A 23855-nucleotide genomic window follows, 5' to 3' on the forward strand; every position below is an offset into this window, starting at 1 on the left:
AAGGATTCCTCTTCTCCAGTGTTCACTAGTAAACCTTTGATGGGCCCTCCTCCGACTCCGGATTCGGATAACAGCGGGCAAACAAGGTACAGGCAAATTAACAAGCAGAACTGCAGAGCAACAGGATCATCTTGCAAGGGAATGCCCCTCCAAAATGTCAATTACCTTGCCTTTCACTCGCTGTAACCTCCCACCTCAGGGCGCGCCTCCAAATCAAATCTACCAACTGTAACTCCGTACTACCCCGCCTCCGCTACCGTGACTCAAACTTTTTGACTCTGACTGACTCAATCTTTTTTTTTTGACGTCTCATTCTCAGAAACTATTTGTATTCGAGCTTCTTCCTTTGTTTTACTCATACTTTGACAGACACACTCTGCTTGAAATTGAGATCAAGTTGCTCTTCAACATCCCATCGCCAAGATGACTATGTACGTTGCGATATCGGCCTTTCAGACATGCCATGATACTAACATTTTTTCCTTACCAGGCTCAAGGAACCCTGGAAGAAATACAAGCCGTTCAAGGTGAGTTTTGCTTTCAATCAACCTCAGGTGATCTTGTAATTAACGTGCTTAGGCTCCCAAACTGCCAAACCGAACATGGCCTGACAAGACCATCGAAAAGGCCCCTCGATGGCTCTCGTACGTCACCAATTGGCACTCATGAGACACCTGAATAATACTAATTCCCTGAAAGAAGCTGTCTGCGCGATGGCAACCAGAGTCTGCCCGATCCTATGGTACGTTCTCCCCATCCACGCGCCCAATTGCGACACGAAACTGACATGTCATGATAGAACGGCGAGGAGAAGTGGCGATACTTCAAGATGCTCTGCGATCTAGGCTACAAAGAGATTGAGGTCTCTTTCCCTTCTGCCTCCCAAACCGACTTCGACTTTACCCAGCGCCTGATCCAGACCCCAGGAGCTGTCCCCGACGACGTCTTCCTACAAGTCCTGTCTCCCTGCCGACCCGACCTCATTCGCAGAACCGTCGAGTCTGTCCGCGGAGCTAAGAACGCCATCATTCACATCTACCTTGCTACAAGCGCATGCTTCCGTCAAGTAGTCTTTGGATACACTGAGGAGCAGACCCTGGAGCTTGCTGTAGAGTGCACCAAGCTGGTCAGATCTCTGACAAAGGATAACCCCGAGGCTTCTGGCACCAACTGGCAATTCGAGTTCTCTCCCGAGTGCTTCTCAGACACAGACCCTGACTACGCTGTGAGAGTCTGCCAGGCTGTCAAGGCTGCTTGGGGACCTGACGCGACCAAGGGCGACCAAATCATCCTGAACCTCCCCGCCACAGTAGAGCTGGCGACACCCAACATCTACGCCGATCTGATCGAATACTTCTGCAACAACATCGGCGACAGGCAGGATGTCTGTATCTCTCTGCATCCCCACAACGACCGTGGATGCAGTATTGCTGCTGCTGAGCTTGCCCAAATGGCCGGCGCTGACCGAGTAGAGGGTTGTCTGTTCGGTAACGGCGAGCGAACCGGAAATGTCGATCTCGTCACTCTGGCTCTTAACCTGTACACACAAGGTGTCAGCCCTAACATTGACTTCTCCGACCTGAACTCAGTCATCGACATGGTCGAGTCATGCACCAAGATCCCTGTCCACCAACGTGCTCCTTATGGTGGCAGCCTGGTATGCGCTGCTTTCTCCGGCAGCCACCAAGATGCCATCAAGAAGGGATTCCAGGACCGCAAGGCCAAGGGTCTGGGCCACGAGGACCCCTGGAACGGCATGCCCTACCTGCCCCTGGACCCCCGAGATATCGGCCGCAACTACGAGGCCATCATCCGTGTCAACTCTCAGTCTGGAAAGGGAGGAAGCGCTTTCATCGTGCACACCAAGCTCCAGCTTGATCTGCCCCGTGGTCTCCAAGTCGCCTTCTCCAAGGTCGTCCAGAAGAAGAGCGAGGAGGTCGGACGCGAGCTGCTGGCCAATGAGATCACCTCTCTGTTCGAGAACACATACTTCCTCAACAACAACCCTCATTTCAGCCTGGTGGACTACAGCATCACCCCTGACCGATCACGGTCTCCTGCCCCCGCCGCCCACGGCAGGACTCAAGACACCAAGGACTTTATCCGTATCTTTGAGGGTGTCCTGCTGGTGAACGGTAAGGAACTAAAGCTGCGTGGCCGTGGTAACGGACCTATTTCCAGCATGGTTTCTGCCCTCAAGGAGCTTAACATCGAGTTTGATGTCAATGACTACAAGGAGCACGCCATTGGCGAAGGACGCGGTGTCAAGGCTGCCTCATACATCGAGTGCAAGCCCGTTGGCAGCAAGCAGTCAGTATGGGGTGTTGGCATCCACGAGGATGTGGTACAGAGTTCTCTGATTGCTCTCCTGAGCGCAGCCAGCAACGCAAGTCTTCACCGATCTCTCTCAGTGGAACTATGACTAACATAACATGTAGTTCGTCACCAGCAGACCCGCCAGCCCCGTTCAGAAGGCCACTGATGCTCCTGCTCCTCAAGAGACCCCTAGTGTGGTGTCTATTCTGGAGGAGAAGGTCAATGGCATGTAAAGGGAATGAAACGGAGGAAAGAAAATGAAAAGGGGGCATGGCTCTCGATTTGCCGCAAACCGCTTGGCATTTTTGTACAGTTAGTTCATGTTGTTCATATGAATGAGGGGGTGCGGGTGCTGAAAAGCTTTGTCATCTTGAGGAGTTAGTCAAAAAATTGAAGATAATTGACTTGATCAAGATTCGATTTCATTGTGACCGAGAGCATTGCATCGTGTTTCTCTTCCTGGTTTCCTCTTCCGTACCCTGATTTGAATCCTGCACCGTGCTTCATCGTCATATGTCTTCAATTCAATCGTGCTTGGTAATCTCCAAAGACTTCTCAAACGTAAGTAAGCTGCTGAATGACGGCGGCTCATGTCACGTTACAGCGAAAGCCCAGTTGTGTCTCGAATGGCCATCGGGAATCTTTACCCATTGTGCTAAAGGGGCTGAAACAAGTGACGATGCCCTCCACCTCTTGAACACAACCGTCACCATGGACAGCCAACTTCAGAGGTAGTGGACCAATATAATGAATTGAACACCCTCTAGAATCAGAACAGAGTTGTCATCTCGATCGGGAAGATCAAGATCATCATCCATCGCTGTATCCAAACGGCCGAAAACCATCAACTCTTCTTTACTGTTAGTAGTAGCTGATCCAGAACCTGTCTCAAACACTCATCAGCTCTAACAACAAGATTCCAAGCAAGCCTATCAAGACAAGAGAGGCTTGACTTACCGCTGAGAATGTGTTGGAAATGTCAATCTCACTATAATAGGGTTTAGGTTAAGACCCAGATCTACGAGACATGAGCTTATTCAGGCCATTGGAATGCCAACCGGTGATTAGAAAGTTGAAGCATAACGTCTCAATAGACTCTAATTTATCAGGACTAAGAAAAACTGACATCGGTACTGTTCATCGAGTTGATCGAGCTTATGGTGTGGTCACTCCGAGACGGCTGAAAAGGAACCCACCCCTTTAATGTGTACACATGATCAGCTTGACGCAAGGAGATATAGCATAGATGCAACTTCTCTTGGCAGACAGCACGGGGACTTTGGATCGTCATTCAAACAATTTTTCTCGACCGATGCGTGGTCCTCGTTGATGAACTAGATACATTGGAGTTGCGGCCTGAAGATTACCTACAAGTCTCCTGCGGAGTTTCAGCTCACTTTGATAGACAGTGCCCGTTCAATAATGTAGTCAATGAATGGTCAGTGCTTGTGAAGTCAATACAGCTGACAGATCAGAGTAACTTGGAGTGACTAAGTACTGACGTACATATGCCAGCACGCAGTACAACTCAACTCTTGGTCCAGGCTAAGTCGATATGCACTACCAAGACACGAACTCAGCCCGACTCTGCGAAATAACAGTAGGACGAATTATCATGGTTATCATACAAATGTTGCAGAAGGTCAAGCTACGTAGATTGGATGAGTTACGAGCGCCAGACCTCAAGCTTCTGGTCATTACTGAATAGGGACTATGTCTGCCCTGCATGAGCCTACAGTTCACAGGTTATGTAGTCTCAAAAAGGGATATCGCCCATCCGTATATTAATTACGGATCTTCAGATGTGGCAGATGCAGCCAACATGTATGAAGCCTAGACTCCACATCCCATCTGGATCTCACCCAACTATCGATCACAAGACGAAGCTGAACACCCTCAAACTTATCTCCGAAATCTTACAGCTTGGCTACTTGGATCTGAATTTTCCCAGATCTATTGGAGTGAGAGAATTGTCTTAGAAATGACCAAGATGTTGTATGTAAGTCAGACTTTCCAGCCGTGGCCTAGAACGCACTGCGCCATGAAGCTGCAGTTTGTTCTGGTCCAGATCTGTGATGCAACACGTTCCATAAGCAGTGAAACCACCGCGAACATGGCTTATATGTGAGACAATGGATAGTTCCGGAATATTTCCCGGCTATCAAATAACGGCAAAGTGACGGTTGTCTTAGACACACAGGCAGCCTTCACGACAACTCGAAAGCCGACTGGTTCTTTTAACCCTGCCTTTACAGGTGGCATCAGGGTAACCATCACATGTCTCGAGCTGCAGCAGTAATCACAATCAGATATCCGATTTGCGATCTTGTGCAGCGCCAAGATTATATAGGTTCCCCAAGTTTCGAGACCTTGGAGATCATTGTGTTTATTAGCTAAGTGGCTGAAAGAGCATGACCTAACATCTTTGCTCCGAGACACCAAGCGGAGGATTGAGCTTTTTGATCGAGGCGGCTGAACTTATGTTTAGAACCCTGTTGTTAATTTGAGAAACCCCGAGTTCAGTCTAAATAAGCCAATTCTCTGCATATAGACATTAGTGCCGGGAGAAAGACACGGCACGTCTTGAACTAACCCCAGGAACCAAGATAGTGCCGGGGCACTTTTGTAATAGGCTTTCCCAACCTCAGACATTCAAGCCCAAGTCACCTCGTCTGCTGCTTGATCAAAAAAATGCCCGACTATCACCGTTGTCTCAAGCAAGGAGAAATTCCTCCTCTCTCAATGGCCGCCTCCCGACAAACTCAAAAGATGAGACACGATCGACCGTTCCAGACGTCAAGTTGACTCTCACCAATATGCGTGTTTCTTTCAAAAGGGTAGCACCGCATGCACATCCGGGCGAGTGCTTTCTAGCAACGGCCCGGCGGCAACGGCGTGGTCCGAGACTGCAGTAGGTCTAGACTCCGGAGGAAACTGTCAAAGTTGACTCTGGGGTGCTGGAATGGGGTCCAGTCTAGAGCTGCGATGTGTGTCTGGGCTTTGGAATGTAGCTCGGGAGGGTTGCCCAAAACCTGTTAGGTAGGACTCGATGAGCTGTGGGTGATGGTTGTTGAGATCGAGGGTGGCGATTTGATTGATGATACCATCGACTTCTGCCACTCGGTCAGATAGATCTCGGCGTCTCGGTAAAAATGACACATTAGCTTTGTTCCCTTGCAGGCCGAATAGACTCTTGTCCAATATCAACTCTCAATAAATAAGCCATTTAATGCATACTTTCATTATAAGTTAACCATTCCGTATGCGTATTAGCATATAACAAGACTGCTGTGTTGAAGTGAAGTCTATATAATTTGCTTGGTCTGGCACATGGAAATATCACCATTATCATCACTTCACTCACAACTCATCAACTCATCACACACTCGAGACTTAACTTGCTTGTTTCAACTGCCACAATCAACATGAAGTTTTTCAGCCTTCTTACTCTTGCTTCCTTCGTCACGGCCTCTCCTTTCCGCCGGCAACAACAAACCGTCACAGGAACCATCAAGTCCTCAGTCGACACTCTATCTAGCTCCACTACGGTAACTCTGAATCAGATCGGTAAGCCACTTCTTAAAAACAATTCAACTTTAACTATACTAACCAACTTCTGCAGATGATAATGTTGCCCTCATCAAGAACAACGTAGAGGCGCAGCTCGTCGCACAAATCCAAGCCGATCTCAAGGCCAATTATCAAGCCATCCTCCAGGGCCTGGCCGCTTCCACAACCACGATTGTCAGCGTCACTATAGGAGCAGCTGGTGGTGTTGCTGCCCAAGCCATTGGTCTCGCCAACCAACAAATCGCCACACTCACTGCCTCTATCCTCGTGGTTATCGACATCCTTGTGAACCTTGGGGCCACTATCACCATCACGGCCACAGACCTGACTCCTGCTCTGCGAGCTACTTTCCAGTCTGAGATCGACGCTGTCAAGGCTGCCATCAACCCCTTTGTTAGACCTGTTCTCCTCTTCGCGGCTGCTGTACGAGACGCGAATGTTGGCGGCAGTGCTACTATCACTGGCCTCGACAATGCCATTGTCAACCTCCTCAGAGTTCAAGGCGAGGTCGCGGCGTCCATCGGTATTCCTGCCCCTAGTCTCTAAGTTTGGACCCCCTTTTACGAATCAAGCTATGAGGACATTCTTTTACAAATGATGAAAGCAATATCAACCGTGCTTCTCACGACAAAAGCAATGGTGCTAGCGGTATAGCGAGCGATTACACTCCTTGATACTTACTTAATATAGTAATTTTGTTTATAAACTTTCTCAACCAATGAATTGTGATAATTTGTAATGTCCGGCCCTGAAAAGTGCGAGTGTTGGACGGATTCGTCAACCCCTTAGCGTCACGTAAACGTCAGGTTGCCGATCAGGGTTGCATAGATCTACAGGCACGTCCAGTCCCTTCAAACCTTATTGCAACATTCCTCATAAAGCGCCGAATCAGGCTAGACACTCCTCGAAAGAGGAAGATGAAGACGGATTGTGTATGTTCATGGATATAATTGACCTAAAACTACCTATACATCGCTGCCAATAAACTCCTCTAAACTTTTAGCTCATCTCCTCTTACCACCGCCTCGTCCCTTTCCCTTGGGTTTGCCAGGGGCGGCATCTTTGCCTCCCTCCTTAGCCGCCCGGCCCTTGGCCCTTGATTTGGCCTGTTCTTTATGTCGGGCCTTCATGTCAGCCTCTGACGACTTACCCTTCCTCCACTCTCCGCCACCCTCGGCACGTAGTTGCTTGTTGTCAAGGCGCTTCTTATCCTTGTTGCTTAGCTTGCCCGTCTTCTTCTTCATCGCCTCTCTCATGCCGTTGAGCTCATCTTTGCCGGCTTGCTTGGACTGCTTCTTGTCGTGTTCAGACTCGAACCATGTTCGCCTGGGTCGTCCCTTGATCTCAGCCTCATGCTGGATCAGGTTCTCACCCTTCTTGACTTGCATCTCGACATGGGCCAGCTGCTTCTCTTCCTTCTCTTCTTGCATGATCTCCTCAATTTCATCATCCATCTCGTCGATCTGGGCTTGAAGAGCATCAACCTCTGTAGCTTCAATCTGTCGGCTGACAATCTTGGCGCCCTGAGCCTTGCCGGCCTTCACAGCGGCCTTGACGACCTTGCGGTCATTCTCAGACGCTAGTGTCAAGGCAGTACCTTTGCGACCAGCACGGGCTGTTCGACCAACTCTGTGGACGTAGATTTCTAGCGATTGAGGCGCTTCGTAGTTGATGACGGTATCGACGCCCTTGATATCAAGACCACGGGAAGCAAGATCGGTGGCTAATAGGTACGCCACCTTGCCATCTCGGAAGTCCTCAACACTTGAGATACGCTAAATAGTGTTAGTGATGGTCATAGCTGCGAGACAGAATAAGACTAACCTGTGTTTGGTTCATGCTACCGTGAAGCTCAGCACATGAGAGACCGAGTAAACCAAAGATAATTCGAGCTCGATGGGCTTCCTTCTTTTGTCGGAAGAAGATAATGACTCGCTCCTTGTAGATGTTCTTGCAGACATGTGCCAGATAACCCATTCGCTTCTCCTCTCGGCCAGGGCGCAGGCGAACGAATTCTTGCACCAGTGTAGTAACAGTCTTCTTCTGAGAATCCACCATAACCCTAGCAGGTTTGTTAAGACCGACCTTGATAAGACGGTCGACAGTCGATGTCATGGTAGCGGAGAAGAGCATGGTTTGGCGTGACTTGGGGAGTGTTGTGAGAATTTCGTTGAGTTCGTCGGCGAAACCGTCCTCAAGCATACGATCAGCTTCATCAAGCACCATAATCTCAACAGTGTCAACGTTGAAGCTAGCAGAGTTTCGCATGTGATCAATGAAACGACCAGGAGTAGCAATAATGACATCTGGGCGTAACTTCAGCTCAACCTCCTGAGCCTTGAGACTCAGACCACCGACAGCAAGGGTGAACTTGATATCAGTGAAGGCAGCAAGCTTTGTGGCGACAGCGTGACATTGGATAGCCAATTCACGAGTAGGAGTAAGAACAACGACGCGAGTGGTGGGAATCTTCTTGGGTCGGTATAGCAAACGCTCCAGGATAGGGACGATAAAGGCACCAGTCTTTCCGGAGCCAGTGACAGCACCACCGACAAGATCTTTGCCCATAAGCGCAATAGGAATTGCCTTGGCTTGAATGGGCGTAGGCTTGGAGAAGCCTACTGTAGCAAGACCACGGAGAATTGGACGTGACAGAGACATGGCCTGGAAAGACGAGGCATTCTTCTTGCCAGATGCCTCCTCTTCCTCCGGGGCGAAGAAAGCCTTTCGCTTTGCTTCCTCCTCAGCGTCCTCCTCATCGTCGCTATCGTCGGAAGCATCGTCATCTGGGTGACCTGTGGGAGTAGCGACAGAGTCGTTGTCTGATGCAGCATCATCGTCTTCCTCGTCGTCTTCCTCATCCTTGTCTTCCTCTCCAGATTCATCCTCATCATCTTCGTCCTTCTCGTCACCAGATTCCTCAACATCAGAAGCAACGTTCATACCGAATGCGTCGTCTGCGAGAACCTCGTCATCATCGTCGTCCAGATCAACATCCATGGCTTCGTTTTCTTCGGCACCGGCAGTCTCCTCGGGGTCAGATTTGCCAAGCTTCTTTTCGCGACGCCTTCGAATAATCTCATCCAGATCCACGCCCTTCTTCTCAACGGCCATGCCCTTCTTTGCGCCATCGAAACCCCATCCCTCGAATTCTACTGTACCAAGGTCGGCAGCTTCCTCAGCGCCAAACTCGAATTCGGAGTCCATAGCACCATCGTCGTCATCGTTGAATCCCCAAATACCCTCTACACCATTCTCCTCCTCGTCATCTTCAGGACTGGCTGCACGCTTTGACTTCTTTGATTTTTTGCTGGTCTTGGCCTTCTTCTTGGGAGGTTCCACGGTCACTTCCTCCTCCTCGACAGGAATATCGTCATTGTCGTCAATTGTAAAGATAAAATCGTCTTGCGCAGGTTTTCGCTTCTGTGAGGGCGCCATCTTGTCGGATTAAAAGGCACTCGTACAGCTCTTCTATCAAGATTTGCAGACGCGACAGAAGCAGTGGGGCTCCTTTCGCAGTAAATCTCGAACTTTTTTTTCTGCCGCTTTTCGAAATTTTGGCGGTGAGAGCTTGCTACTTTCCTAAGCGTCGATGGGCGGCTCGACACGACACGTGACTCCACTGGCTGGAGCAAGCTCTAGGGGATGTAGCGGGGGGTAGGAGGGGTTCTAGCGTTGCGGTACGTGGCGGTACCTTCTGTGCCAAACACAATCAGCAATAACACAGCGGATGCGCTGGTCCCTCTGGGTACCCCCCACCAACGACCTGTTGGTTGATTGGGCGACAGGCTACCCATGAACAACTTCGTGGAATCAGCGCGAGGACGGTTGCTTTTAATTTCTCCCCAACTTAACCCGACGAACGCAATCTCCTTAGCTTCCCTTTTGCGCCCTCGTTCAGTTTGTTTTCTTTTCTCGACTCGATATCCTCTAGAAACGAACGCCTTTCGCCCTTCTCCTACGTCGCTTGTTTGCGCTCTCACGAATCCGAATAATACACCACACCCTACAACAAACAACCAATCAGTTCAAAATGGGCGAGTCGAGGTTGGTGATGCCATCTGGAGCTGTTTACAAGACACCTCCAAATATTGTTTACATACTAATACATAATGCTACAGACAAGAGCTTGTTGCATGGCTCAACAGCCTCCTTCAGCTTAACATTACGAAGGTTGAGCAATGCGGTACTGGGTGAGTCCATCCATCTTTTGTTTGCCCCGCCCCCTCGTCACGGATCGCTGCGTCGTGTTGCACCATGCCATGATCGAAGCAAGGGATCGTAAACAACACCAAACAACCCCGCGATCGCTATCACGACCACTACCAGGGAGCCTCACACGTCAATCCCGATATATCAGCCACCACACAAGCACGCATCATCGTCTGCATGATGACACTTTCTAACACCGCCTTTCTAGTGCTGCCCTCTGCCAGGTCTTTGACAGTATCTACATGGACGTCCCCATGTCAAAGGTCAAGTTCAATGTGAACTCTGAATACTTGTATATTCAAAATTTCAAGGTCTTGCAAAGTCAGTCATTCGTTTTACACTCTTGCCAACGAACAACATGCTGACGTGTCTTTAGACACCTTTACCAAGCACCAAATTGACAAGCCTATTCCTGTCTCCGCACTTATCAAGTGCAAGATGCAGGACAACCTCGAGTTCCTCCAGTGGACAAAGCGATTTTGGGACCTCAACTTCCCCGACCACGAGTACGATGCCGTTGCCCGCCGAAAAGGTGGCTCAATGCCTCCCGCAGCCGCCGCACCCCGACCTGCTGCTAGCACTGGCGCCGCTCGCCGTGTGGGAAGCGGTACCCCCAGTGGTGGACCCCGAGTTGCAAAGGCCGCCGGACCCGCTACCGCAGCTCTTCAGCAAGAAAATGCCACATTGAAGGAGACCGTCACAGGCCTGGAGAGGGAACGAGACTTTTATTTCAGCAAACTGCGGGATATTGAGCTACTTGTTCAACAGGCCGTTGATGAGGACCCTGAGCTGGGGAAGCAAGAGGATGGTCTCGTGAAGCAGATCCAAACTATCCTTTACTCAACAGAGGAGGGATTCGAGATTCCTGCTGAGGGCGAGGGTCTCGATGACCAAGAGACTTTTTAGACTTGTTGATGACATCGAAGGCTGGAAGATGTACTTAACGCGACCACGATTTGGGCTGGGGTGACGCTGGTTTCTCTGGCACGAGTTAAACAGAGCATGGATATGGAGTTGTGACCCAAACCCTTTGGGAAGGGAGTTCGCTGAGCTGATGGAGGACAATGTTTGGCTCTAGAAGCGAAGGTTGTGTCTGTACTTGTTCTGAGACTCACATAGAGTACTCGAGAATGAGTGTAAAAATTGATCTTGTTGGACACTCGAGCTTGTGTCGCCGTGTTACGGGTAACGTTGTGGCCAGCAACTGGGAGCGGGACGAGCCGAGACCATGAAAGTCAAAGTCAAACTGGGGAAGTATAGAAACAAGCATGGCTGATCTGACTTGTTAGAGTAATGTGATGACTTTGTACATAAACTGTCGAGATACCCAAAGTAAACATTGTTTGGGCTGGAGTGAGATATACATGATATTCAAGCTGACAGTCTGTGGATTAATATGCTACTAGTATATTTTGAGCGCAAGGTGAACGATTGTCCCCAAGAGTTCCGCCCAATTCCAGATTGTCAGAGCTATAGAATCGTTTACAAAGGCGAAGAACACGCTGAAGCACAGGAGAGTTGCCCATCATCAAGCCAGACTCGTTATGTATGTCACCAGACCCTAGGAATATGCGATAAATGCAGGGTATTCCTGTAAGGCCATGATATGAATGAGATCAGTCTACCCACTTGTACAGGCTTCAAATTGTCTTTGCTCCTCCAAGTCTTATTATCATTAATGTAAGTTTCTCGGGTATTGCCACGACCATTCGATCTTGAGGTATGTTTATTGATGTAGTTTCACGATCTATACTGAACGGATCCGAGAGAACCCAAGTCTGTTTTCGCTGTTCTATCAAGGCCACCAAAGAGGGACCATCATATGAGATGTGATTTGGAACATGGGAACAATGGCAGGATGCCTGAAGCGACTTGATATGAAGCTATGAAGTGCTTCTTCAAGTGCAATGTTTCGTGATCAGAAATCCTATCACATCACCTACGATCAGGTATCTAACATCAGCATGATGGCAATTGACGATAAGTGCATGATTCGAAACGATGTTGGGTGTTATGTATGATTGTGCTGTATCAGTCGATCATGAGAGAATTGCTCATGTCAGATTACATTATCAAACAGTTTAGTTCAGATAGTTACAATCACAAAACTGGCATATACCGTTCGATTATTACTGATCGAAGCAGACAACAGCAGTAATAACTGATAGGTCTCAGCCATGGCCACTCAATGAAACAATATTGACTTACACAACTAACATATTTGCCATTCAATTTGTGACTACCAGAATATCAATGCTCTCTGCTCTGGAAGTAGACATGAATCAGCCGGAGCTACTTTAATATTCATCATCGTTACAAAAAATAACGATTGAAGGGTGCCAAAGAATATTGGCACGAAGATGGTGCTTATTCTAACTTACCTATGTTCAAGAGCAATTTGTTAAACCACATTGACCCTCTGCCATTTTTGGAGCATCCACAACTCTTTTGATGAATATCACGTAGACTAAAATCAGAGCTAAAGTCTTCTTCATCATTGCTATCACCATGATAGGTCATCATGAGTTCTCACATGACCAGGTTGCTCACATTGCATTGTAAGGCTCAAAGACCTTCACTTCAGATGTGGATCACTCTGGCAACAGGTCGCATGCGCAGCCAATTTAGTGCTGCCAATTGCCGAGCGCCGTGACCTTCACCGACGGTCAGCCACCAGCACTAACTAAAACACAGCCTGGGCCTGGGCATCCAATGCATAATAAGCTGTACGAATACGTCAGGCAGCTTCTTTTGATAGACGCCATGACCATGACGCATTTATCGTCTTTCATGTCTTAATTCACACAATCAACATTCGCCGTTCAACCACGTAACAGGCGAACATCAGTATCATTTTCTTTCATACATTTTATTTGAGTCGAGAACCACTCCACGGTACTGAGAATCATCACTACAACGAAGCGTCAATCAAGATGGCACCGCCGCCAGAAATTGCTATTCCTTCAACGAGCGTTTCCGACGAGGGCTCCAAGAAACCTTACACACTCTACAATATCACACTTCGACTACCTCTGCGCTCCTTTGTCGTTCAAAAGCGATACTCAGACTTCGATGCCCTCCATCAGGCTCTGACGCAACAAGTCGGAGCTCCGCCACCAGAACCACTACCAGCGAAACACTGGTTGAAGTCGACTGTCAACTCAGTCGAATTGACCCGAGACCGCCAGGCAGGACTCGAGAAATATCTACGAGCGATTGCGGAGTCGCCCGATCGACGATGGCGTGACACATCAGCTTGGAGAGCCTTCCTGAACCTGCCAAGCTCGAGCACCACCAACTCGGCGATTTCAGCGGGCGGCATGATTAAGAGTGCCGTCGCTGGTGCCGCTGATCCAGGAACATGGTTAGACATTCACCGAGACTTGAAGCAGAATCTTCACGAGGCTAGACAATGTCTGTCGCGGCGAGATGCTGCTGTTGATAACGGCAATTCAACGGCCGCCGCGGAAGCGGGGGCAGCGGCCAAAAGGGTTCTCGTCCGAAGTGGAACGTTGATCGCAACACTTGCGGACGGGCTACGAAAGATACAAGAGTCAAAACGACTGGGCGAGGGTGAGCTGCGGCGTCGCCGGGATCTGGTTTCCCAAGCCCGCATGGAACGCGAGGGCTTAGATAAGCTTTCCAACAGCATGCCCAATTCCACGTCAGCTTCAGGAAGAGGCGGCTTGAGTCAAGGCCAGGCCTCAGCAACCGACAAAGCTGGACTACTGAAGGGAGGTCGTCCGGCTGGTCGTGTCCTGGGTGCTCCTTTGCCGGAGACTGATAAGACCCGAGAATTGGGCAACGAAGGAGTACTGCAGCTACAGAAGGAAGAGATGCAAAACCAAGACCTCGCTGTTGAACAGCTCACTGCAGTCATTCGACGACAAAGAGAGATGGGCGAGCGAATCCATGAAGAGGTCGAAGATCAGATCCGTCTACTGGATGAACTGGACCAGGACACCGACCGCACAGGGGCCAAACTGAAGGTCGCAAACAACCGGATCAAGAAGATGTGACAGCTACCTCTCCTACTACTGGTAAAGCTGGTTCTATTTGTGGTACAAGTCGCCGTTTGGTGGCTTTGGATTCTAAGGGTATTATCTAATGGGCTATCATGGGTTGCAGACATTGCGACATTCCTGGTACAGAATCGATGGGGGAGCGTTTGATATGGGCATGCAAGGCGTCTTGTGTGGCTTTGGATTGAATTGGGGTTCTGATTTGTAGGGTGCTTTATATACCGAAGTGGTGCTTGTAAAGTAAAGTAATAATAGATTGACAGGCAATGAAGGCTGAATGCATCACCGTTGAGAGCACATGGAAGTTTACAGTACGCAGCATGTGAAGTGAAACCTTGTTCCTTGTCTACAGCAGATTATGTTGAGTTAGTGTCACCAGGACCCTTTCTCCACAGACAGCCGTGTGTCTCATCCTTGAAGCGCGAGTTTGTCTTAATCTCAAAGCCATTGTTTCTCATCACACACATCTCGTGGTTTTTGGTAGCAGTCAACCACATCACAACGCAGTATCACCGTCACAATGAAAACAAAAAGTCACAAAGCTTGCTTCATAAAGAGATGATCCGACTCGACGGGTAATCAAAACGGACAAGTCAAGCTCTCCCTGGCGCGCCGGACCGTTCCACGTTGCATGAGGATGGGCCTGGGTTGGGTTGCAGACGGTACAACAGAGGTACATTGTGGTGACTTGAGCCTGTCACTTCAGCCCACCTTACCAAAACGAACAGGGTGACAACCGTTGAGTGATAGTGATTGAGTGATGTCTGCAGCTCTACGAGATTAGCATCACATGAGAGAAACGAGTAAACAGAGAATATTATCATCTCCTTCCCCCTTCTTTGGTCTCTTCGCATGAATTGGCACAGTCTGAGATCTGACTTCAGGCTCAGACATACTGCGGAATAACTGAGACTCAGACCGTCCCGCCCGCCCTTTAGGCTCAATTTTTTAGTGGCGTAGCTACGTCACTAGCCGACGTCGTCACGAGCTTAGCGCGTTTTTCTTTTCTTTTTCCTGGGTTCAACAGTGTTGTATTTTGCTGATCTCTGGTTGCCAGGCAACGGCGAAATAAACGTGGTCAACTGAACGCTTTCGAGTCAGTCACCAATTGGTTGCACAAAAGGACTCGATTCGAACTGAACGAATTACATGTCATGATTGGAGCCACGCAGTGAATAATGCATCCCCTCGTAAAATTGATTACTTGCATTTAAAGTGGCTGGGAAATTATGTTTGAAGATACAGAGAGGGAAAATGAGGTGGGTGGTGGTGGATAGAGGGCCTCAGCGGTGAGGCGATGAACGGACAGCCACTCCTCTTTTGCTTGGCGCTGCGGAAGCTGCGGACATTTCACAATGCATTGTCCCTCTTTCACAAATCGCGAGAAGAAGCAGTGTACTTTGAGCACTGAGACCTTTCGTAACAGCTAATTTAGCCTCTGAAGAAGCAAACCCTCTGGGTTGCATCCAAGCGGCATGACGTCGGCAATTGGTCACCCCAAAGAGAGTTTGCCGGCTTCAGGGACGAAACTCTACTCCGTACTGTAGACTTTTTTACTGCCGCGGGAATCGGGGAAGTGGAAGTATATTTGTTGGCTTTACCACTTCCACAAGAATAAGCACCGCATCCATGGCATTGGTGCTGTACTGTAGTACCCAGTGGTACAATCTCTATGTAACCGTGGACAGGCAGTCGGCCAAAAAAAAAAAAAGAGGAGGCCGCGACATCGCATCTAAGCCGCAACAAGGGTATCGTGAGGCCTAGACCACCAATGCGGATATCAGTTACCTCAGCATTCAGAGCGGTGAAAATGCCGGCATTGCTAGCTTGAAGTCTCTTTGTTGCATTTTGTCGGTGACGATGTGCAAACTTTGCACATGTGGATTGACAGGCGTTATTGAAGCTTGGACTCTTTACCCACGAGCTGTGGAACTTGTATCAAGTGTCTAGTTGCCGATGCGGGAGATACCACGGATGTTGCTCGACGACAGATATCTGCTTTGAGGCGGGGGCTGCATACGAGATCCTGCAGTGATTTTTTGGTCAAAACATTGAGGCAAAACACGCATACAGTACATGCTGTGGGAAGAAAGGTGCACCACCGCTGCAGGACAAGAGAGTGATATCAATTGCAGCCCAATCGTTTCAAATCGTAGAGCTTGGATGCCTATCACGATACTGTTGCTGATGAGATCGACAGGCGGGGACAATCCCATTTGCTGCAGCGCGAATTGGCCACAGAGTTACGAAGGAGCCAGAGGCCAGATATCTTCAACTTCCCCTCTTTCTTGATCCTGGGCTCTCGCTTGTTCTACGTTCGAGCTCTGTTCTGTTCGTACCTTTGATCCACAGGGTCCAGTCAATGCTTCTCGTGAAAGCAAGCCACACGAGTTGCACAAGGAACTGTGCGAAGGAATAACCTTGAGAATAGAAGATGTTGAGAGGTTGACAAGCAGGGGAGACCCAGCTTTGAATGGTGTCGGGTTCTGAGGGGAAATGAAGACGAGGAACGCTGGGGGCTAAAAGGCTGCTTGACCGTTGGACCAGTGGAAGTAACGGAAATGACCATTGAAAAAGCATGTCCAAAGTTCATGGATTACGAGTATACCTCTCAACTCCTGTAAGGAATACCTCTCGGCTATCGAGCTTCGATACATGTAAATCAGATATTGAGATCGTTTCGCCCTGGTTAAGAAGCGAGATATCATGAGATTCTTCAAGATCAAACAAAGACAGAACCTGGCCGGTTTGCTCATCAAGATAGAGATGAACTGACAGATCAAACTCATGTCACTGAACTGTCCACTCAGCCCAGTTCAAACATCGTACCACGAACGAGTGGTCTCGTCAAATTGCGTGGACAGAAAAGCTACCTTTCGAGTCGTTGAAAACCGCGGCATTGGATCCTGGTTCCTAGTCTCTCCCAACTGATAGGTTGGGACATCGTCCTCGTTTCTGATACTACCTATCCACCAGTCAAAAACCACCAGTGAGTGACGATGTCCTGAAGGTGGGGCTGATGAAGACGTGCACCGCTGGCGGGGTGAAATTTAGCGCGGCTGGGCTAACATTCAAGCGTCTCGTGGCCCTGAACTAACTGCAGCAGGCGCTGAAAGTACCTGCAATGTACTCTCGTACCTTCAGGCCCATCACCCGTCCCGCCCGGGGCCACAGCCAACTTTCCCCAAAGTGGAAGTAAACAATTGGGGAGGTGGCTCCTCATGGTGCTTCCTTGCACTCACTCCTTCTTGTTCGCTACCTCGACCTGGTCTTCTCTGCCTCTGCCTCCGCCTCCGCTCTCCATCTTCATCTCCACCAACGACCGCCGAGCCATTTTTCTCCTGTGTCTTCCTCCTTTCCTCGTAACTCTCGACATCCTGGTTTTTTTCCCTCGTTTCGCTTGTCCGTCCCTGACCTGACCGACTCGCCGTACAAACCTTCAGTACCTGCACGAAGTTGGAGCAAGTAGGGCTTTGTCATTTTGTATCACAAGCGGTCGCTTCTGTTTCGTTGCTCTTTGTCCGATACTTTTTGCAACGTCCGTTTTTTTGTACTCAGGATCCTCGAGTAGATCCAATCCCCTGTACTCCCGATTTTGTCTTGCGTGAGTCCTGTCTTGTCCAACCTCGTTTCCCTTTGCCGTAACCCAGCCCCAGCCACTCGGGAACGGGAGTTTTTGTCGACTCTCAATCCTCTCTTCTCACCTTCAGTGGCTTTGAGAGGTTGCTGTTCATTGTGTCGAAACATGTGGATGGCATTGGCTGACCCATTCGTAGTTCCAATCACACTAAATAGCCTTAATGGCTTCCTCGAGACTCCCCTAAACAATCGATTTCGTCTGCGTTCGCGACTCCAAAAACTCCATAGTCCGAGGGGCCAATATTAGAACAAAACCTACTCGAGCTGACAGTCGAGAATGAGCGGTCCCCCTCCGCCGCCTCCGCCTCATGGCGGAGTGCCAAAGGGTTCTGGCTTGCCTCCGGGAAAATATGACATCTTCGTTATTCCCGAGCACTCCTCTGGAGGCGGATTCTTGTACCTACCATCCATGCAACCGAATGTGAACAGTTTCGCAGCTGGATTCGCTTCAGCTCTGATCCTCGTGGTCCTTGGCCAGACTTTGGCGCCTGCTTTCCGTACGTGGTGGGAGGGCTTCCATGGATTAGGAAACATGGCAATGGCAATGCTGGTTGTGGGCGTTGGCTTCGGTGCATGGGCTCTTGGTCGTTTCCAAAATCAGGATAAGGGGTTTCCAGGTACTGGAGGTGGTTTTAGCGGCCCAGGAAATTCTGGCCGTGATAACCAAGGCGGATGGAGTTCGGGCTTCCGTTCAGCAAATGCTGGAGCGCCCCCTCCTCCTCCCCCTCATGGCACTCCTCCTCCACCACCTCCTCATCATGATACACCCCCAAGGCCACCGCCTCATGATGGTCCCAAGACATCTTGGCATGACTCGCCACATTCAGAACGGCCCCCTCCTCCTCCGCAGCCAGAGCCTCAACCCACTTCGCGAGATGAACCCGAGCCACCTCGACCACCTCCTCAGGCTCGCCCACCTCAACCACAGACGCCTCCTGAGACGCCACCCCCGAAACCGAAATCGAAGAAGTCCAGATCCAAACCAAAAGACCCTCCAAGAGATCCTCCAAGAGAGCCGTCACCTCCACCAAAGCCTCGCGCTGAGAGCCCCCCTCCTCCACCAAAGCCCAAAGCTAAACCGGAACCCAAGCCTGAACCCAAACCAGAGCCAGAGGCAGAACCAGAGCCGGCTCCTGCACCCAAAGCTGAAAAGTCTGAGCGTGAAAAGCAAAAGGGTTCATGGGAAAAGGCCCGCGAGGAGATGAGGAAGAAGGAAGAAGAGCGCAAAGTCAGGGAAGCCGAGCAAAAACGACGTGAAGAGGCCGCAAAGAGACTTGCTGAGCTAAGGGCGAAGGACGCTAAGGAACGACAAGAAAGAGAGAAAGAGAGGCAGCGCAAGGAGCAAGAGGCTCGTGATAAGAAGGAGCGCCTCGAAGCTGAACAGCGGGCCAAGGAACTTGCCATCAAGCTTGAGGAAGAGCGAAGAGAACGGGAACGCCTGGAGAAGGAAGCTAAGGAAGCCCGTGAGCGAGAAGCACAACGAGAAAAGGAGGCTCGCGAACTTGAGGAGAGGAAGAAAAGGGAAGCCGAAGAGCGCGAAGCAAGACGAAAGAAGTTTGCCGCTGAACGAGAGGCTTTGAGGAAGAAGGAGGCCGAGGAGGCTAAGCGACGAGAAGAAGAGAAGAAACAAAAGGAGCTGGAGAAACAGCGAGAGCAGGAGAGATTAGAGAAGGAGAAGGCTGAGAAGGAGAGGATCGAGAGAGAAAAGGCCGAGAAAGAAAAGGCTGAAAAGGAACAGGCTGAAAGAGAAAGAGCTGCAAGGGAAACTGCTGATCGACAACGTATGAGTTATGCCTACTCAGGCGTTGGCGAGAAGATCAGCATGTGGCCCAACGGTCGCCCACCGGCCGCACCCAAGTCAACAACCTCTTCTACTTCCAAGCCCCCTCCAAGCGCCGCTTCTTCTCAACGAAAACCTGGTCCTGTTCCGTCTGCCGCCAAGTCCAACGTTTCTGGTGTCAGCACGGAGAACTCGTATCGGCCCTACGACAAGCCCAAGCAGCAACCGAAGCGTAGAGGCTCTGTATCTTCGCTTGGTTCTGAATCGTCGTGGGCGGCATCGCAGACTACTGGTCGAACAACGCCGCCCCTTTCGACACGTGCTGGTCCCTATTCAACCAAGGATCCTGACAAGATTGTCATCTCAGGTGTTTACCTTTTCATGAACCAATTCTCCAAGACGCCCGCTAGCCAGCTTATCTCGGGTGTGGGAACTGTGACCGACGGACTGATCCTCCGTGTGACAACCGAAGGCCTTTTTATCGATGATGACGTCCGAAATGTACCACAGCGGGAATGGGACGTCAAAACTTGGACGCTGAAACAAGTAGAGGTATGGTGCCCCCCGCATTGCTTGAAATCGCCTGCTGCTTCTTCCCCCGCCCCCGGTACCAAACCGAACCCTTTGCTTTACAAAATGGCCTCGTCTCGAGCACGCGATCGTGGAGCAACTCAACCTCTCGTAGGTGAAGAAGCCGACGTTTACCTGACCGAGATGCTGCGCGCATGCAAAACTTGTTGTCGCCTTGGTTTATGCAATCGTACATTTCGAGATACTAACATTACGTCTTCGACTGGCCAGACTGGAGAGTGGAAATCCAAAGGCCTTCACCTACTACGGGCCACGAACCGAGAAGGAAAACGATACCTGTTCGTTATCGACGAGTCGGAGAGCTGGAAGATTACCACCGGGCTCCAGCGTCTTCGAAAGAGCCCTCTTGCCCAACAGCTTGCAGTCAGCGGCATGGCAGCTTCAGATGCTCGAGGAACTCTCGAGATGCTGGGCTGGGCCTAATAAGACCTTTGCAGAGTACATACTCGCTTCGGTACATAACTTTTGGGTTAGACGGTACCAATACAGAAGGAAGAAGAATAGAAGTGTAGAAAGTGGCGGAGAGCGCAAGGATTTATGGGGAGCCAGGAAAGCCAGCGGTTACCTGGGAGAAAAACGATGGAGTGCAGCATTTGGGGCGACATGGTTGTTGGAATGTCAGTGAATTGCATAGCAAGACAGGAGTACGGGGCAATGCGGATCTGGGTTTGACTGACTGGGCTGGCCAACTCTGCGAGGGCGTCTGCTCGAGGTCAGCCCAGGCGTTTATGTTTTGTTGCGAGCATTCTGATTCTGTTCATCATACCCCTTTGGCATCTTTGAAAGATTGGATCAAGGATAGACTTTACGATGAAAGACATGACCATAATAAAAGGACTTTAATCTCTCAATTCTCCAGTTGCATGTCAACAAGTGACAAATGTTATCTCTATAGGGTAATCCCTCCCTCTCTGCCTCAAGACACGCAATTTTAATTGCAGCAGGTGATAGAAGTATAGCTCAGAGTAAGCACTGTGTTTTCACATGGGTTATTAAGGCCTTTCATCTTAAGATTGGTTGTATGTCAATATTATTTGCCGCTGTATGCAAATTCTTGCGTTGTTATCGTCTTCGAGTCTTTGGAATGCTTTAACCTACTCAATGCACCAAACACAGACTCTTGACTCTCTCTCAATCTCGTCACAAGAACCAAATAACAATTGATAACATTCTAGCTCTTTTTAAAGTAGAAATATTTCTATCCCTCCACGTTATATGCAATTTGGATGAGATGATGGGGTTGCTGCTTGTTGGACGTTGGCTGATGGCGTGCCAAATTGGTCATGTGATGCGACCTTTGTCAGGCCTGTTCATAGTGAACAACGCAACCTCGTGGTGAGTCTCATTGTGATCCTTCAACAACGTAGTAATCGAAGTCTTCTTGGAACGAAATGGAGACAATTTATGTTGTCTTCGGCCTTTTGGCTCTGTTCATGATTGCTCAGGTAAGCAAACTAGCTCACTAATCAATTGCAACCACCAAAACTCACTCATCTTCAGGCTGTATTCGCGGATCGTTCGCCCATCCCCGAGACATCCGGCAAAGTCTACAAGATCTCCGCCCCGTCAGAGCTCGACTCAGTGCTCGCATCAAACACACACGTCGTGGTTGATTTCTACGCAGACTGGTGTCCGCCGTGCCGCGCTATCGCGCCTGTATTCTCAAACCTAGCAGACGCTCACGCCTCAGAGGGACAACTTGCTTTTGCCAAGGTCAACACTGACCACGTGAAGGACGTCGCGGCAAAGTATGGGATTAGTGCTATGCCGACTTTTGTGTTCTTTGAGAATGGGATTGCGAAGGGTGTGCAGGTTGAGGGGGTGAAGAGCAGGGCTGTTGCGTTTACGAAGGATGGCAGGGTTGATAGGATTAGGGGCGCGGATCGGGGGGCGCTTGAGGCTGTTGTTAAGGCTTTGGCTAGTGAGAAGTGATCGACTTGAGGGATCGAGTAGGGGTTTAGGTCCCGATGTTGAACGTCACATGAGGATACTGGCTCAAGTAAAGAGTTGATGATGAAGCATCACACTATCTTCCATTGCTACCAAATGATAGGCCACTTCCCGCACATTCTTCAACCTCTCATTTCATAGTAACAACAATCTTCTTGGCCGATACACCAGAATCAAGAGTGTCCAAAGCAGACTGAAGGCTCCCAAGCCCATGGCCAACAATCTCTGCCTCAGGTGCCGGCACAAAACTTCCACTTTCCAACGCCTCCGAGATGTAATCATTAAAGATCCACGAGGCAAGATCTTTATCAGTCGCCAGAGGAACGACAAACTTGGTCTCAACGCCATCAGGGACTGGGAATCGCGGTACCATTGTAAGCGGGACAAGCTTGCAGTTGTCTGGTGAGCTCAGGGCTACAGCTGCACAAGCTTCCACGATTGAAGGATAGACTGAGACGTTCAAGCCGCCATTGGCTATAGCTCCGGCCACGACCTTTCCTTTAACTTCGGCGAGGAGATCTTGTTTGATGGTTGGGGAGTTGTAGTCAAAGGTCTGGCTGGCCCCGAGCTTCTTGAGGTAGTCAAAGTTCTTGGGGGAGGCGGTGGTTATGACCTCGAAACCAGCTGCTTTTGCAAGTTGAATGATGTTACAGCCAACACTCGTAGATCCACCCCAGACGAGAATGACTTTTCCATTGGCTTTAGTCTCTGCAGTAGGGAGGTCAAGCGCAAGGTAGTCAGGATGGAACAAAGTCTTGACAGCGACACTCAAACAAAGCGGAAGCACAGCTGCCTCTGCAAACCCAATGTTATCTGGGAGTTTGGCACAAAGATACTCTTTCACAGGAACATACTCCTGAAAGGTACCCATGTTATAGCCAATCACACGGTCGCCGACCTTGTACTTGGTGATTCTAGAGCCAATAGCTGTGATGCGTCCCGCAACATCACAGCCGAGAATAGCTGGGAACTTGAGCCATGGGAAGATGGAGGGTCCAAGTTTCTGCTGAGCTGAATCGACAGGATTGAGAGCTACTGCATGGTTCTCGATGATGATCTCGTCATCTTTGGGCTCTGGGTATGGTGCTGGCTTCACCTCGAGAGGTGCCTTTTCAGCGACGAGATATGCAGCGTTGTTTGCACTCATGATGGGTTTGAGAAGTAATTGTTTGGTGGTTACTGGATTAATGTCTACAAACTACGGATACCCTATTCTTTTATATAGTATCTTCTTTATCCGACAATGAATACTTGAAATGTTGATGAATATGTCCATGACGATTGTGTAGTTGGGTTTATATGAGTGAATACGAGACGAGGTTAGCGCAGGATGAATGAATGTACGACATCGGATATAAGTTGCCCAAAATCCGTAGACGCCGCCAAGACCACATTCATTTGATAGATGACGGTACTCATGCAACGAGATTCAGCTCTAGGTAGATAGTCGGTAATAATGGAGATAACGATGTTTCTATGTAGCTTTAGCAGGTAGGAGATCTCTGTGTCTCCGAGGCACTTCGACATTGTTAAGTTGACCAATCACAACTTTGATAAATTGACGGTGAGATATGATCATCTGGGAAAGGAGATATGTGTCACAAAAATGAACTTTGAAACCCTTTAGAAGCGCTGTTGAACATGGTGAGTTTACTCACTGAGACACACTCCCTCTCAACGGAGACAAGGCAGCGTCGAGGGAGGGTTTGGGAAGTGGTTCTTGATCAAGTAGAGGCTATTTAAACCCCTCTAGACTTTTCATTCATGACATGGAT

The 23855-nt window shown here is 49.5% G+C and overlaps 8 protein-coding genes across 8 annotated transcripts; 6 read left to right on the top strand and 2 right to left on the bottom strand.

The window, feature by feature from the left end:
* Positions 1–423: 423 nt before the first annotated feature.
* Positions 424–2549, top strand: FTJAE_6781 (2-isopropylmalate synthase; the record flags this gene model as incomplete). The annotated part of the gene is made up of 6 exons (XM_037353429.1): positions 424–431; positions 491–527; positions 580–644; positions 700–742; positions 800–2344; positions 2439–2549. 6 exons carry the CDS (start codon positions 424–426, stop codon positions 2547–2549), a joined length of 1809 nt encoding a protein of 602 aa, XP_037206137.1.
* A 3192-nt stretch (positions 2550–5741) lies between these two features.
* FTJAE_6782 (uncharacterized protein) lies at positions 5742–6432 on the top strand (the record flags this gene model as incomplete). Its single annotated transcript, XM_037353430.1, has 2 exons — positions 5742–5883; positions 5939–6432. The coding sequence occupies 2 exons, from the start codon at positions 5742–5744 to the stop codon at positions 6430–6432; spliced, it is 636 nt and encodes a 211-aa protein (XP_037206138.1).
* A 458-nt stretch (positions 6433–6890) lies between these two features.
* FTJAE_6783 (ATP-dependent RNA helicase DRS1) lies at positions 6891–9324 on the bottom strand (the record flags this gene model as incomplete). Its single annotated transcript, XM_037353431.1, has 2 exons — positions 6891–7661; positions 7711–9324. The coding sequence occupies 2 exons, from the start codon at positions 9322–9324 to the stop codon at positions 6891–6893; spliced, it is 2385 nt and encodes a 794-aa protein (XP_037206139.1).
* Positions 9325–9919: 595 nt separating this feature from the next.
* FTJAE_6784 (RP EB family microtubule-associated) lies at positions 9920–11004 on the top strand (the record flags this gene model as incomplete). The annotated part of the gene is made up of 4 exons (XM_037353432.1): positions 9920–9933; positions 10008–10079; positions 10307–10419; positions 10475–11004. The coding sequence occupies 4 exons, from the start codon at positions 9920–9922 to the stop codon at positions 11002–11004; spliced, it is 729 nt and encodes a 242-aa protein (XP_037206140.1).
* Positions 11005–13031: 2027 nt separating this feature from the next.
* FTJAE_6785 (vacuolar morphogenesis 7 like) lies at positions 13032–14117 on the top strand (the record flags this gene model as incomplete). Its single annotated transcript, XM_037353433.1, has 1 exon — positions 13032–14117. One exon carries the CDS (start codon positions 13032–13034, stop codon positions 14115–14117), a length of 1086 nt encoding a protein of 361 aa, XP_037206141.1.
* Positions 14118–18036: 3919 nt separating this feature from the next.
* On the top strand, positions 18037–20553 carry FTJAE_6786 (uncharacterized protein; the record flags this gene model as incomplete). The annotated part of the gene is made up of 1 exon (XM_037353434.1): positions 18037–20553. One exon carries the CDS (start codon positions 18037–18039, stop codon positions 20551–20553), a length of 2517 nt encoding a protein of 838 aa, XP_037206142.1.
* A 968-nt stretch (positions 20554–21521) lies between these two features.
* FTJAE_6787 (thioredoxin) lies at positions 21522–22062 on the top strand (the record flags this gene model as incomplete). Its single annotated transcript, XM_037353435.1, has 2 exons — positions 21522–21575; positions 21631–22062. 2 exons carry the CDS (start codon positions 21522–21524, stop codon positions 22060–22062), a joined length of 486 nt encoding a protein of 161 aa, XP_037206143.1.
* Positions 22063–22210: 148 nt separating this feature from the next.
* FTJAE_6788 (zinc-binding alcohol dehydrogenase domain protein) lies at positions 22211–23227 on the bottom strand (the record flags this gene model as incomplete). The annotated part of the gene is made up of 1 exon (XM_037353436.1): positions 22211–23227. One exon carries the CDS (start codon positions 23225–23227, stop codon positions 22211–22213), a length of 1017 nt encoding a protein of 338 aa, XP_037206144.1.
* Positions 23228–23855: the final 628 nt, after the last annotated feature.

Source organism: Fusarium tjaetaba (assembly GCF_013396195.1).
Source record: "Fusarium tjaetaba strain NRRL 66243 chromosome Unknown NRRL66243_c0000133, whole genome shotgun sequence".
In the NCBI taxonomy this organism is placed as follows: domain Eukaryota; kingdom Fungi; phylum Ascomycota; class Sordariomycetes; order Hypocreales; family Nectriaceae; genus Fusarium; species Fusarium tjaetaba.